This window comes from Misgurnus anguillicaudatus, chromosome 15 (genome assembly GCF_027580225.2).
Source record: "Misgurnus anguillicaudatus chromosome 15, ASM2758022v2, whole genome shotgun sequence".
Taxonomy (NCBI): domain Eukaryota; kingdom Metazoa; phylum Chordata; class Actinopteri; order Cypriniformes; family Cobitidae; genus Misgurnus; species Misgurnus anguillicaudatus.
In genome coordinates this window covers 24929544-24945199 of record NC_073351.2, presented here as the reverse complement: position 1 = coordinate 24945199, position 15656 = coordinate 24929544, and the positions used below count along the sequence as shown (strand labels likewise).

At 36.7% G+C, this 15656-nt stretch overlaps 1 protein-coding gene across 6 annotated transcripts; it reads right to left on the bottom strand.

The window, feature by feature from the left end:
- Positions 1 to 471: 471 nt before the first annotated feature.
- Positions 472 to 15528, bottom strand: tbc1d15 (TBC1 domain family, member 15). Of its 6 annotated transcripts, none has more exons than XM_073853641.1 (18): positions 15155 to 15528; positions 12023 to 12118; positions 11738 to 11809; positions 11477 to 11618; positions 8880 to 9084; positions 7537 to 7636; positions 6461 to 6511; positions 6174 to 6369; positions 5909 to 6042; positions 5561 to 5664; positions 5386 to 5480; positions 4329 to 4445; positions 3012 to 3112; positions 2745 to 2844; positions 1520 to 1617; positions 1304 to 1420; positions 1136 to 1222; positions 472 to 1034 (listed from the first exon to the last, which is right to left on the bottom strand). In XM_073853641.1, exons 1-18 carry the CDS (start codon positions 15176 to 15178, stop codon positions 825 to 827), a joined length of 2049 nt encoding a protein of 682 aa, XP_073709742.1. In that variant the 5' UTR covers positions 15179 to 15528; the 3' UTR covers positions 472 to 824. The 6 variants fall into 6 exon arrangements, with proteins under 6 accessions (XP_073709742.1, XP_073709743.1, XP_073709740.1 ...); XM_073853642.1 differs by having other exon boundaries at positions 6461 to 6508; XM_073853639.1 differs by having other exon boundaries at positions 7537 to 7639; positions 15155 to 15526.
- Between the last annotated feature and the right edge of the window lie 128 nt (positions 15529 to 15656).

Genomic DNA, 15656 nt, shown 5'->3' with positions numbered 1-15656 from the left:
CAATTTCCCTTTTCCACAGGAAATGAAAGAGATGGAAGATGATTCCCAGTGGCTTTGTTGTGGGCTCTGCTTACATGTGGATAAAAACATTTCAGCCCTCAATCAGTATTTTACCGCCTTGTGTGCATCTCATGTGCAAATGTCAGTGTGGACAGACTATATATAGTCTCAACCATTCCAGAGGCCACATTTACATTCCAGTTGGAACCAATCCACTAACTTCAGTTTATAAGGTTCATACGCTCTCTTTCAAACACACACACAAGTACTCTCATCTAATTAGTTATGAATTGATTATGTAAAAATGATGCATGGTAGTATTACATAATTGTAACTGGCTCGCTTCATTGAACAACGATAAAAATAGCAGGCATAAAGACTACTTGCAATACATTTTGGTTGAAATTTCATTTTAGAAATCAATTCAGTTCCACCTCAAATAAACTGCATTCTGAAACATAACACACAAGCTAATGGGAGAAAACCGATTTTTAATTTAAATCCTTATTATTTAGGAAAAGATCAACTTATGAGAAAAAAAATATTTTAATATCAACAATGGAAACCCCACCTCATTATGAAATCTCTTTCTCTATACAATGAGAAGGAATGATTATTTCAATGAAAGACAATATGGTACAAGAAAGTTACAAAAATAATGCTTTAGGATCCTTTTGGATCCTAGTTTTACATCATAGATTTTCTCTGGGGTATTTTACAATGTGGCATTTGGTAGCAAATATCTACACAATACCCAATACTGTTCATCTTCCTGGAATACAGGGGCTATAAAATCTGTACTGTACATCACATAGTGCTGTACACTAGGAAATGAAGGCTACTTTGCAGCCATTTTGTGTCGTTTCTTTTAGGTGACTGTGGCCATTGGACACGACCTGGTCTTGTCTGTGCGTGGATCTTGGTGAGGTCTGTGGTGACTCGAGTATTCCATACTCACTGGTTTCTAATGCTGCTGATGAGGATTTTGAAGTGGTGGGCAGACCCAATATCTCACTTACTGAATTGGGTAAGTCCTTAAAGAGAATCAAAAGAGAATCAACTACCAATACATAATAAATCACATAGTACTGATGATATATATACATACACAAAAGAAGCTGTTCTTGGGACATACCTTACAATTCTTTATCTGCAAACAGATAGACTCGGACTTGTTAAGGATTTCCTCAATGTCCAATTTCATGGAGAGTTCATTTATGTGCTGTAATGATAACATATCAATGAGTTAATTTTATTTAAAAAAAGCGAATTAAGCAAACATATTCAAAGGAATCCAGCTAACCTTTAGGATTTCATTGAATCCGTATTTTCTGTCCATTATTTTTTGTTTCTCCGAGTCTAAAATGGCACAGCACACCAGAAGGTGAAAGTTTTGGCAAGGCAGTCCCGTCCACATGACCTTAAAATGTACAGACAGAAATAAAATACCATGTAAACAGTGTAAAGATTATATTACAATAACCATATTATAGAACAAAGTCTGTGTATTTTTACACACCTCCCAAAGGCGAAGGATGTCATGAAAATTAAACTCTCTCTTAAATCGGATCAATAACCATCGAAAACAGAAATATAAGTATCCAGAATCCTGTGCCTCTGTAAAAAGACACAATCACAGATGTAAACATAAATACAATACGGTGACAAATAAAGCATGAATAATAGAGATGCGCTGACATTAAATTTATCCACCGATACCGATAGCCCATTATTCAGACTGATATCTGCCTAAACAAATAGTTTGGTAGTTATATTAACTTGCATTAACCAAAATATGAAGATTCATTTTCTGAATGTTAGTCAATAATGACGAATAGAGGGACATTCAACTTTTTTTTTGAAAATATGCTAATTTTCCAGCATCCCTAGAGTTAAACATTTGATTCTTACCGTTTTGGTACCATTCAGCTGATCTCTGGGTCTGGCACTACCACTTTTAGCATAGCTTAGCATAATCCATTGAATCTGATTAGACCATTAGCATTGCGCCTAACAAAATAGGCAAAGAGTTTCGATATTTTTCCTATTTAAAACTTGACCCTTCTGTAGTTACACAGACAGAAAATTAAAAGTTGCAATTTTCTAGGCAGATATTGTTAGAAACTATACTCTCATTCTGGCGTAATATTCAAGGACTTTGCTGCCGTAACAAGGCTGCAGCAGGTGCAATGATATTACGCACTGCCCAAAAATAGTCCCCTGCCATTGAAAGTTACTAAGGGGACTATTTTCGGGTGCTGCATAATATCATTGCGCCTCCTGCAGCCATGTTACAGCAGAAACGTCCTTGATTATTATGCCAAAATAAGAGTATAGTTCCTAGCCATATCGGCCTAGAAAATCGCAACTTTTAATTTTCTGTCAGTCTTAGTACGTGATGTAACTACAGAAGAGTCAAGTTTTCAATAGGAAAAATATCCAAACTCTTTGGTTATTTTTTTGGCACAATGCTAATGGACTAATCAGATTCTATGGATTGTGCTAGGGGATAGGCAAGCTGGAAACATTAAACTAGTGACGTTTTTTTGACATTTTCTATAAACCGAGCTCAAATTCATTGAATTTTCCTGTTCTCTTTTGATTGACAGGATATTTCTGTCTGTTTTGAAACTATCGGCTGATAGTGTAAAAAATTGCTTTCATCAACAGATGTTGATTATTGGGCGCTATATCAATGCATCTCTAACAAATATTAAAAAAAAATTAATAATAACATTTATTACCAAGATAGTTCCAGAAGGCCAGGTCTTGAAGACGTAGCAAAGAGCTGAGCTGAATCAGCTGGGTCTTCATTCCCTGCATCTGTTCCTCAAAGTTCTCGTGCTGTGAGACATTGTGAAACACATTTAAATGCAGCTTTTATCTCAGTTACTATTTAAAGTGCTTGCGAGAAACCGCAAGGCAGAAACATGCTTTATTGATGTAGTGGCATTCATATGCAGACAAGTGCTAAAGAGACAGTGGCAGTGAGATAAACTAGAAGACTGTACCATCTCATCCATGAGTGAAACAAAGCACCAGAAGGCATCAACTTCATTCTCCATCACAAAGAGAATGGGAGATAGTAGGTCACTCATGCCCTGCACATAACCTGTACAGAAATAGGAAACTGATTAAATGCAGTCCAGATTAAAGGGGTGTTCACCCAAAAATAAAACATTATGTCACAATTTACTCATATTGTTCTAAACCTGTATGATTTTCTTTATTCTGTTAAACTCCAAAGAAGATATTTTTGCAGTCTATGGGTACTGTCAACTGTGTGCTTTTCATCATTTGTCATAATATCTTCTTTTGAGTTTAACAAAACAAAGAAACTCATACATGATTATCGAATTTACATTTTCCTTTAAAGGGATAGTTCACCCCAAAATGAAAATAATGTCATTAAATGACTCGCACTCATGTTGTTCTAAACTTGTAAGAACTCCATTCATCTTCGTAACACAGTTTAAGATGTTTTATATTTAGTCCAAGAGCTTGTTGACCCTTCATTAAAAATCAACGTACGGTATACTGTCCATGTCCAGAAAGGTAATAAAAACATCATCAAAGTAGTCCATGTGACATCAGTGGTTCAGTTAAAATGTGTTGAAGCATCGAAAATACATTTTGGTCCAAAGAAAACAAAAATTATGACTTTATTCAGCATTGTCTTCTCTTCCGCGTCTGTTGTGAAGCGCATGCGCAAGACTAAAGTCACGTGACTGCAGTGACGCGGATGACGTACGATGCGGCTGACGTGCTATCTGGTGCGCCCCAGATGTTTTTGTGTGCGTCCGGGCTTCGTTTACAGTCTAGGGGAGACACACTGTAAGTCTGAAAAAACAACAACTTCGCAAACATGTCTGAGGATAACACGTCATCCGCATCACTGCAGTCACGTGACTTTAGTCTTGCGCATACACTTCACAAAAGAACCGGAAGAGAAGACAATGCTGAATAAAGTCATAATTTTTGGACCAAAATGCACCCTTGATGCTTCAACACATTCCAACTGACCCACCGATGTCACATAGACCACTTCCATGATGCTCTACCACCCTTCTGGACATGGAAAGCACACCACACGTAGATCTTCAATGAAGGGCCAACAAGCTCTCGAACCAAATATAAAACATCTTAAACTGAGATGAATAGAGGTCTTACAAGTTTAGAACAACATGAGGGTAAGTCATTAATGATGATATTTTTATTTTTGGGTGAACTATCCCTTTAAAAACAATTACTATTTTCATTCTAATCTAAACTGTTCGATGTGCATTTAAAGTAAAAATTAGATCAACCAAAGGATTTAAGTCACTTGCCTAAATCAAAATCGTACATGCTGTAGGTCATCAGGATGTCATGTAGTAATATTAAGCCAGGGTTGTCCAGGCCTTCATAAAACTTGTTATTGCGGTCTGTTCGGTTGACGTCTTTTTCTAAAGAGATTAAAAAATCAGAAATGGAGTTTAAAGGAGACATTTCACAAGACTTTTTTAAGATGTAAAATCAATCCTTGGTGTCCCCAGAGTACATGTGTGAACTTTTAGCTCAAAATACCATATAGATAATTTATTATAGCATGTTAAAATTGCCAATTTGTAGGTGTGAGCAAAAACGTGCCGTTTTGGGGTGTGTCCCTTTGAATGCAAATGAGCTGATGAAATGCAAACACTGATCACCATAATGGTGGTTTGTTGAAATTGAAACTCAATGGTTGGATAGGGCAGCTTAAGGGGCGATATTATTATAAGAAGAACCCCCTTGTAACATCACAAGTTGAGCCAAATTTCAATTACCTATTTTTCACATGCTTGCAGAGAATGGTTTACCAAAAAGTTACTGGGTTCCCTTTAATTCCAGGTGAAGAAAAGTTGCATGAGTTATAAAGTTTTGATATTTTTACGCAACAGCTTTTACACTGAAAAAAATTCATTTAATTTACTCAATTTTTTTAAGGTAAGTGGTTGCAATCAATTTATTTAAGCTACATTTAAACAAAAAAAATTGAAAAATAAAATAAAATACATTTGTTTAAATGTAGCTTAAATAACTTGATTGCAACCACTTACCTTAAAAAATTGAGTAAATTGAATGACTCATTTTTTTTCAGTGTACTGTCCTTTAAAAACACCAAAACCTATTGGGGTGGTTTCCCAGACAGGGCTTAAACTAGTCTCAGACTAACTTAAATGTTAAGTTTTGTCTTGATAAAAAACAGCTTGCTCTGACATATCTTAATTACACCAGTAATGTTTATTTATAAATTCTGCTTTTAAAAATGACTTAAATATCCTAATTTAACTAAGGCCTAGTCCTGGCTTAAGGTATTCCCTGTCCGGAAAACCATCCCTTAATGTAACTGATGTGATGGCATACCAATAAGGCTTCTGTAATCTCGTAATCTAGAGTTTCTGCGTTCCTGCTCCTCGCTTATGGATTTCCACTGAAGCTTCATTCTGAAGTATTCGTCTCTGTTGACAGAAAACACTTGATCTTACTAAAGCTTCAATATTGAGCTGTTGCCAGCATTTGTTGGAGGAAACTTGCATACGTTTTTCTCATCTGAAGTATTTTTCTTTCTTCGTGGGTGCTGTTCCATGGCAAATATCCAAGTAAAAACTTCCAAGCCTCTTTCCTTACAGCATGGCAAAGACCCTGTTAAAAATAAATAAAGCAACATTGATTACATTTGTCTTCTGAAATGTTTTACTTCGGACATACAAGACAACTTTATAATTTGGACACTACAGTTGTTTCTTTCAGGACTATTTATAATAAATTAACGTTATCCTAGATTATGTCAAATAGAAATCCATAAAAACTGTTTTATAAAGCTAAGTAATGTCACAGATAGTCTTTGGTTTGTCACATTAAAATGATTTTCAAAGTAATGTCATACCCCTTTAAATATGAGATGCTTTATGTGAGGAATGTTGATCATTCTTCCTTCTGAATCCTGGAACTTTGTCCATTCTTCCATCGTAACCGGACCATTCCTCTGCACTTCTGGCCTCGGCCCCAGATCAAGTCTGGAACACACACAATTTCACATTCAATTATTTTTTAAAGACATATTTGCAATTACAATAATTTTTGCATGTGCGATGCTGAGTGTTGGTTCAGGCTGGGAATTATTACTATAGATCCAAATCCACTCACTCTGGTAATGACTTCAAAGCCTGGCTCTTCCTGTTGGTTAATCTCTAGTCCAGGAATGAGCTCTCCCAACATGTCAGCAACCTCCTCTTCAGGTCGCTGCTGGTGACACTCGGAATCAGGCACCCGAAACTGGTCAAATAAAAAGTTAGTGACCTTGGAAAAGCCACCCAGTGTTGTTGTGTAGGGATCCTTCTTGAATTTCTATTTAGAAGGTAAAATTGCATAGCCATCATTGATTATTGAGTTTATAACCTACTTAAAGGAAGAGTTCACCCAAAAATGACTTACTCACCCTCGTGTTGTTACAATCTGTTGTTACATCTGTATACATTTCTTTGTTCTGCTGAACACAAAGGAAGATTTAAGCAATGTTTGTAACCCAACAGTTTTTGAGCACCACTGACCTTCATAGTAGTATTTATCCTACTATGAACGTCAACAGTGCTTCTGTTTCCTGCTTAATCACAGATATCTTTTAGATAAAGTTTGAAGATATTTAAACTGGTTTGTAACAACATGAGGGTGACATTTTTTTATTTTTGGGTGAACTATACCTTTAAGCAAACCTTTATATTCAGAGAATAATGTTCATACTAAAATCAGCTTGTACAACAGATCTTAAAACAGGGTTCCCACACCTTGGTTAACTTCAAATTCAAGGACCTTTCAAAGACTTTCCAGGTCCAATACCCTCAAATTCAAGGACAAAATGTGGGGCACATTTCAAGTGAGATCAAGGTTACATTGTGTTACCTTTAATGATACATTGTTACAGTTCCCATTCGAGGGAACTAGCGCTGCGTCACTGCGGTGACACTTTGGGGACACCTCCAGGGGTAAGTGCATCTGAATGTGTATATCAAATTCAACCAATGGTGAGGCTTAACAACAAAGACAGGGTGATGTGGGAGACAGGAAGTATATCGCTATCTGAAATATTGCCAAAGACGGCGTTACAGGGATGCAGGAAGTATTGCAAGGGAGACGCAGTGTCTCGTTCCCTTCTCAGGGAACAACAGTTACATACGTAACCCGAGACGTTTTCATGTGTCAAACACAACTATGCAAAAAAGCATTTTGGTATGAATCAACATTGGCATACAGAAGATATAAGCATTTAAAGCGAACAGTTTAGCACATGTGCTTGAAAAGTCTAGAATTTTTATGATATCATCCTACACTACACAGGGAATAATATGGATTTTTTCCAGAAAACTTCTTGCATAAAATAGATTTAAGCACTTTCAATGACCTGTCTCTATGTATGTATATTTTCAAAAACTTCCTAGGGCCTTAAATGTTTTCCCCCAGATTCACAAACTTTCAAGGACCTGTGGGAACCCTGTTAACAACACTGATACCTCATACCTGTACAAATCCATAGTTTACATCATCCAGAAGGTTCTCAAAGGACTGTGAGAAAGTTTTGTTATAGCTGCTGACAAAAAGGGTGCCTTTATCATCTGGGCTCCTTAAAAACAAAGATAAAGTCCACATCACACTTGACATCAAGACTCATTGTAGTAGTTTACCCAAAAAATGAAAATTCTGTCATCATTTACTCGCGCGCATGTTGTTCTAAACCTGTATGTGTTTTTATTCTGTTGAACACAAAAAAGATATTCTGATAAATGATAGTAACCACTACACAGTTGATGGTACCTATTGACTACCATAGTAAAGTCAATGGGTGCCATCAACTGTGTGCTACCATTATTTATAAAAACATCATCTTTTGTGTTCAACAGAACAACAAAATGTATACATCTCGAGGTTAAGTAAATGACAGAATTGTAATTTTTGGTGAACTATCCCTTTAATTAAGCAATCCTATCGATAATTATCGAAATAAAGGTAATTATTTGAATAGTAAACACATGACATCATTGGCCATATCGCTCTGAGGCTGAAATGACAGGAGAAGCTAAGCCAACAAAGCCCAGCCTACGTTTCATTATGGAGACTGAGATAAGAACTTTAATAACAGCTATCTTCTCCTCAGAAGGGCTGAATTCAGAATGCTCACAGCCGGATATAATCTGTTGTGATATTTAATGCCGTTACTTTCATAAAGCCTTAACTCTAAACAGACAGCTGCTGTTCGACCTTACATGAGTCACGCGCATGGCCTCTCGCCACGCAACGCATGCCGGACTTCCTCAAAAGTGGCGAGATGTTCAAGCGAAGTGTTTCTCATTTGCATGCAAATCGGATTGTTTTGACAAAAGCCGCTTGATGACGAAATCTGACTGACGACGCATGGAAAATAATCTTACTGACTGCGGTATTCAATGAATTATAAGATCATGGGTTACTTTAAAAATAAGGTTTGGAAGAGTGAAAGAATTAAGCTGTGTTAATTTAGCAAAAGAAACCAAATAAAAGATATTAGTTATATAAAACTATTCATTAGCAATAGGTTTTATGATGATGTAGCTTTAGCTGTTTACACTGAAAAAATGAAGTAGGTCGGGTTTGAATCTATACCTACTGAAAGGCAAAAACACAAAAATAGTGTTTAAATAGAACTTTAAATTTAAACTTAGCTGCAAAAATCAGTGTGCAAAAAAGCATGTTCGTTGGTGTAATGGTTGTAATGCATTAAACTCTCTACTGGTCAAATGCTAATGCTAACTTTTTTCCTACAGCTAAGCCAAGGATGAGGCTTCACCAGTTAAGACAGTAACTCAAACCCCAGATAATTCACTTACTCGCTGATCTGAACGGATTTCCTTAGGCTATCCAGGAACGCTGTGCTCCCTCCCTGGTGAAAATGAATGATTGGTAGTGCTGTGCCGTCCTTCAAGCGGAAAATGAGGTAAGACCAGCCCTCACATTTAACTGTGATAGACCTGAGGTCACACACATTAAAAGAGAAGGCCCATCTGTTGCGGTCATTTACGTGGTTTGATCCTCCTGTGACAAAAACAAAAAAATAAAGCTTGGTCACGGTTAGAAATCGAGAACTTTTGGTTTTAAAAGACAGAAAATGTGCTTAATTCGTTGTTAAGTGCTTAAATGTGCTTAATTTGATGTAAGAGACTTCTTGGTAAAAGTATGTAACATTGACTTCTAGCGTCTGAACTTGGTACCGCAGTCTAGATTTCAAAATAATGGAGATGTTTTTCCCTTGCCAGACACGTATAGGAGCGCAACTGACGACGGAAAGCAAAAGTTTATTTGCTCAATTTTACATTTGCAATGTTTTTGTTGTCTGTAATTTACAAACCCGCTCGTGTGGATTTTTATAACTCAATATGAGGCTCAATTTGGAGGTTGCATCTGCCAGAGGTTGGATTTATGGGCCATTGCGGTGTCAACCAACCATAATAACCACGAGCTGTTGAAATATACTACAGACCATTTAGCAAGATGTAAACAACACTGGTCCAGAAGCACTTCCTGTTGTTTTTAAGTTTTTTGTTCACATTTATTTTACTATTTGATTTAGTTCAAAATTTTCTGTTGGTTGTATTTTGATTTAATATTAATTAATTTTGTGTGTTAAAAAACTAAAACAGGAAATGCTTCTGGACCAGTGATGCTAACATCCCGCAAAATGGTCTATTGGGTAAATTCCCAAAAACATTCTGCCAGTGGTTTTGCAATTCCTGGTACTTAACTTGTAATTGATGTCTTGTGTTATTACCGTATTTTCTGGACTGTAAGTCACACATTTTTTCATAGATTGGCTGGTCCTGCGACTTCTAGTCAGGCGCGACTTGTAAGTCAGTATGAGTTAATTTTGACATATATGAACCAAGAGACAACATTAGCGTATACAGCCGTGAGAGTCCGCTATATGCAGATCCTGTATTTATGTAATTTAATGAATTCAGTGATGTGGAATGACGAGCCTGCAAACTTGATGCTCGTTGGCTTGTTCTGTTCATTTAGCCTATTCAGCCTTCCAGGTATGTTTAGTATGCTATTGTGTATCGTGTAAATAACTGTTTATGTTACGTACGGACATCTATTCAGCCTGCTGTTCTGAGTGCTATTTTTTAGTTAAATAACTTGCCTTTCCAGAATAAATGTCTGTTTTTCGGCTTGGATTTTGTGAAATAATTTTGTAAATAAATGCGACGTGTAGTCCATTGCGACTTACATATGTTTTTCGTCTTCATGACGCATTTTTGATTGATGCGACTTATACTCCGGAGCGACTTACAGTACGGAAAATACGAAACTATAATACTTTTTTGAAAATATATACAATTTATTTTAAAGTGACCTTTTTCAAACTCACTTCAGCCAAATATAAGATATAAGTTACATATAACCATTTATTAGGAATACGTTTTTTTAAACAAAGTATGACGTAGCTTTAGCTGTTTATGCTGAAAAATATAAATAAGGTCATTACTTAGTCCGGTTTGAATATATACCCAACGAAAGACCAAAAAAATGTATCATGTTTATATTAAGAGCATACTTTAAATTAAACAGTGTTGCATTCTTAGCTGCAAAAATCAGTGTGCAAAAAAGCATGTTTGTTGGTGTAATGCTTATAATGCATTAAACTAGTTTATGCATAACTCTGTGGTGCACTCTACTGGCCAAATGCTGCTAAGATTACAAGTGCACACACTGCAAGAATTTCAATAAATGTTTAGCATATTTTCCTTTAGCTCAGCCAAGGATTAGGCTTTACCAGTTAAGACAGGAACTCAAACCCTGCTCATTTTGACATTTAAAATGTTTTTTGTTGTCTAAAGCTCGTTTCGGAGGTTGTATCCACCAGAGGTTGCATTTATGGGCCATTGCGCATTTAAACAACCCTGATAACTGCCAACTGAGCTGTCGAAATACACTTTTGGGTAAATTGACCAATACAAAAACAGAAAGCGCATATCGAAAAGAGAATAACTGGCAACAGCGTAGTTCTTAAGAGAAACTTAGCATGATTCCTAAATATCTACAAATATATTATAGTATTTTTAGTTAGTACAGTCAAAAACCTACATATAGCTTCTTTAATGGAAAAAAATGTGTGAGTTTCCAAAAAGATTTGTAGTAATAACATAAGACATCCAGTACAAGTTAAGTACCAGGAATTGCACTGTCACAATGTTTTGGAATTTCTCCAATGACATCATACAGGCAAACAACCTCATTTGCAAGGAGTGTCTTTAGAACAAGACTGCCCTGTTTTAAAAGCAAAATTAGTTGAGAAGGATTATGAAAAGGTTACACAAATCAGGGCAGTCTGCTGAATCCCAGAGGTAAAAGCAATAGAAAACGCACATTAAATACAAATCAGAAATATAAGATAACTGATATTCAAAAAGATTTATGCAAAGTTAACCTTCTCCGTGGCTATGGGTTTTCCTCCTGTATGAGACAGCATTGATCATATCCCATTCGGTTTCATAGCTCAGCTGATGGTCAACAGGTCTGTGAGGATTGTTTTCTGAACTTTGAGTCCATTCAACCACTGAGCTGGAGTCCTTCAGAAAAGCATAAGAACGATAATTATAAATCAGGATATCATGTTAATGTGACTCCAGAGAGATTGTGAAGTGTGTGATGGTGTCGTACGGGACAGTTTTTAAACAAACATACAAACCTTGCAGGCACACAGTATGTTTGAGGGATCTGCGTCTTCCAAAGGCTTGTATTCCACAAGAGTTTCACCATCCTACAGTTAAATAGAAATAGATAATGGCAAGAGAGACTTACTACAAATTTCAGCTTGGCAAAAAGGGGGTGCTTATCAATAGCATAAAAGAATGTGGTATAACTGCTTCATAAATCACGCAAGTCACACTGATTTTTACATAGAACATGATGAAATCCTGATGTACAGCAGTACACCGAAACAAACATTTAACCTTAATAAAGGCTAGTATACTTTTTCAACGATCCTGAGGAATCCTGATATTAAATCCTGATCTTCAGATTCATCTGGAGATGTGTGTATAAAAACTCCCTCATGTTCAAACACAACCTGGAAAACAAATGATATGTAATTATACATAATATAGTACATTAGGCAACATATATGTAATAAATACTTATAAAGAGAACAGGGCTCTAGACTAACTTTTTGCACTGGTTGCACTGGTGCGCCTAACATTTTTTCTTGGGTGCACCAGCACAAAAGTTAGGTGCACCCTAATTTTTGACTGCATCGGATTTATAGTTCACCCAAAAATGAAAATTCTGTCATAATTTACTCACTCTGATGTTGTTACAAACCTGTATAAATGTCTTTGTTCTGGTAAACATGAATGAAAATATTTTGAGGAATGTTTGTAACCAAACCATTCATGAGCCCCATTCACTTACAAAGTATTTTTTTCCTGGAGGTGAATTGGGCTCATGCTTGGTTTGGTTATTAACATTCCTCAAAATATCTTGCTTCGTGTTTATCAGAACAAATAAATTTATACAGGTTTGTAACAAAATGAGGGAGAGTTGGTGGTGACGGAGTTGTCATTTTTGGGTGAACTGTCCCTTTAACACCGCAAGTTTGGTGCCCATGGTGGTTTAATGCAGAATATAAACATGTAGGCTATTTTATAATTTTCCTTATATGAGTCATGCACAGTCCTGTTTGATAACCCGCATCCGCGCGATTAAAATAACACTTGACCCATTATCCGACATCAGCATCAATTTATTTCATACCCGCCCGTTTTACATAAAGACTGCGACCGGCCGCACCGCAAATCGTGAAGTAAGTAGAAACCTTTAAAGGGATACTTCACCGATTTAGCATTCAGCTTTGTATCTGTAGAAATCCGGCAGTATTACTGAATGACCATGTTTCCCTCCATCATTTCCCTTTGAGAGGAGAGATATCTGCATTTTGGTTCTGCAAAAAAGTCCTCCGATGATGCAAAAATCGTCATATTACATCATCGGAGGACTTTTTTGCAGAACCAAAATGCAGATATCTCTCCTCTCAGGGGGAAATGAGGGAGGGAAACATGGTCATTCAGTAATACTGCCGGGTTTCTACAGATACAAAGCTGAATGCTAAATCGGTGAAGTATCCCTTTAAAGATCTTCATGCAGAACATTGACAGAAATAAGCACAGGACAATGACTGGACAAATATATTAACATTTAATGTGAAACTTTGTGAGGGTCGGCAGATTGACAGCTGAGCGGTCAGCAGTGTTTGAACACTCATAAGCGCTGCGCTTATATTTATCCCTTGTAAATTGATGATATGATTGCTGTGACTCCAAAGGGATGTCCAAAAAAACTCAAGTATAATGTTTAATGTTTAAAGTTTAATGTATTTTTCTCGCTGCCCTGCTTAAACCCGCGCCGGTGATGGCATGAAATGCGTGATGAGATTGCATAAAAAAGTTTTTTGTGCTGCATCGGATTTGGAGCGGGTCACACAATAAATAAACTCTCATAGGCTAGGCTACTTTTGAATTCGTTTTGTTAATTTGCTAATATTTAAGTTAAACACATTTCATGTAGGCTTATTTATTTTATTATTTTTTCACAAAAGAAAGATGTAATCATCACGTTCTATTCATTTTAATGCCTTTTGCGCATAAACTAAACCCTTGGGGGAATTATTTATAAATGAATCAACAACGCAAATCAAGGAATGAACTTATTTCTCTATTTAAGACAGTCTGGCAGGGCGGTGATAGCGATACAGCAAACACCGAAAAGTTTATAGGATTAGATTTGGAAGTAAGATTATGAAGAAAACAGCGGTCCTGACTCCTGGCTTTTTTCTATACATTTGGCGCACGGAACGCGACATTGCTGTTGGGTTACGTTCAAATAATTTTCTTCAAAAGAATTATGCTTTGGCTCTGACTCGATTGTAAGAGGCTCATTACCTAATTCCGTCTTCGGGTTCGGACCTGATGTGACGGGAGGTTGATGTCAGAGCATTGGTTGTGATCTTCGGACGGATCAGGCAACTTAACATTCTTAACGAAAAAGTTGTCAATCGTTCTTTTCCTCTTCTCTTATCATCAGCGTCTCTCTCTCTCTCTCTCTGACTGGAGCGCACACGCATTTTTAAACGTACACACACGTAGATCTGGACCATGGCTTTTTCCCTCGAACTCCTGGGTTGCACCAGTGCGACCTGATATTTTTTTAAGTCGCACCATTGAGAAATTAGGTCGCATGTGCGACCAAATTGGTCGCACTCTAGAGCCCTGGAGAACATTGCATCTTTGATTAACCTAACATTTAAATTAACAAATCTATCTTTCTAAATCGATACGCAAAACAAAACAGTTCAGGATTTTGTCTTGGTATTTCATAAATGCAGGTTAGCCTGCTCCTGAGGAATTAAATGCTATTGTCGTCAAAGGACACATAGACAAGGAAATGACCTTACAGTTGTTTTATGCATAAATATAATACATTAAAAATACAACAGTTAACAGCTCAGGTAATGCAATTCTGATATTTTAAGACACCTCATTTCTGTTATTGACAGTTTAATGTATAGTGCGCGTATTGCCTTATTAGGGTACTCAACCATGGTTGTATACTTTTTATGCACGTTGCAACAGATGAACATTACATTTAATGTACATGACAAGTAGTTAAAGAAATGAGAATACGCAAGTTACGTTTATTGAATAAACTGTCAGGAGCCTTAAACGTATTTTGAGATTATTATCCATAATACTGTGTTTTTATTTGCCATATAATGACTCAACACTAGTTAAAGCACAGATACGACCCTAGTAAACCATTATTATTTGTTAGACGCCCCATACAGAAGACACATTGACTACTGGCAGCGAAAAGACTTTTCACATATCCGTTTTTCGTAATTAGTCCTGCAGTATGCCCCAGTATTTGGGTTGTTAGCAGTCAGGCTAACTATTGCTAAACAGAGCAGTTTACTAGACTAGTAAATCATCGATATTTCTCACAAACTAGTCAAGCAGTATATCTACGCTAAATCCTTCTTTGAAGCGCTAGTAATGTGAAGTATTTTTAGTTTTTGACCGTGTATTGACAGGAAAAGCAGCATGCTCTGTACCTTGGGAGGAGTTGTAGCCGCCATGTCGACTGCTAAGTAGACGACGTAGCACAGCACAGCTCACGTGCCTGTCAGCGATCCACAACAACACTGACGAGTCATCTTCCGCATGGCCCGCGCCACGCACGCGCATTCACATCATGGAAAGTGGTAATCATTTTAAATGTAAATAATAATTATATGGCGTTTATACAATAACAGTGAAAACCCTGAACTTGAACGCACTGCTAACAATTTATTATTCTTAAAACCCCAACACCAATTGATGCTGTTCTCTTCTCTTCAAATATCATTACATCATACTTGTAAACGTGGCTGCTCTTAAAATAAACTGACAAATCTGCATGTAAGTCGCTGTTAATAAAAGCGTATGTTAAAGGAATGTAGACGTATACAATGTGTATATTGTATGTATATATGTGAATGTATTAAATTACATTATATATTATATCGCCTTCAATCGAACGGTCCTACAAATTAAAGAAAGGACTTATATTTTCCA

What these genes read in the sequence shown, in the direction of transcription:
- tbc1d15 (XM_073853639.1), bottom strand. Translation starts at nt 15,178, where the DNA reads ATGGCGGCTACAACTCCTCCCAAG. An exon ending in ACATACTGTGTGCCTGCAAG is followed by an intron (nt 11,619 to 11,737) that starts GTTTGTATGTTT and finishes GCTTTTCTGAAG; the next exon opens with GACTCCAGCTCAGTGGTTGA. An exon ending in TAAACTATGGATTTGTACAG is followed by an intron (nt 6,512 to 7,536) that starts GTATGAGGTATC and finishes CTTTGTGTTCAG; the next exon opens with CAGAACAAAGAAATGTATAC.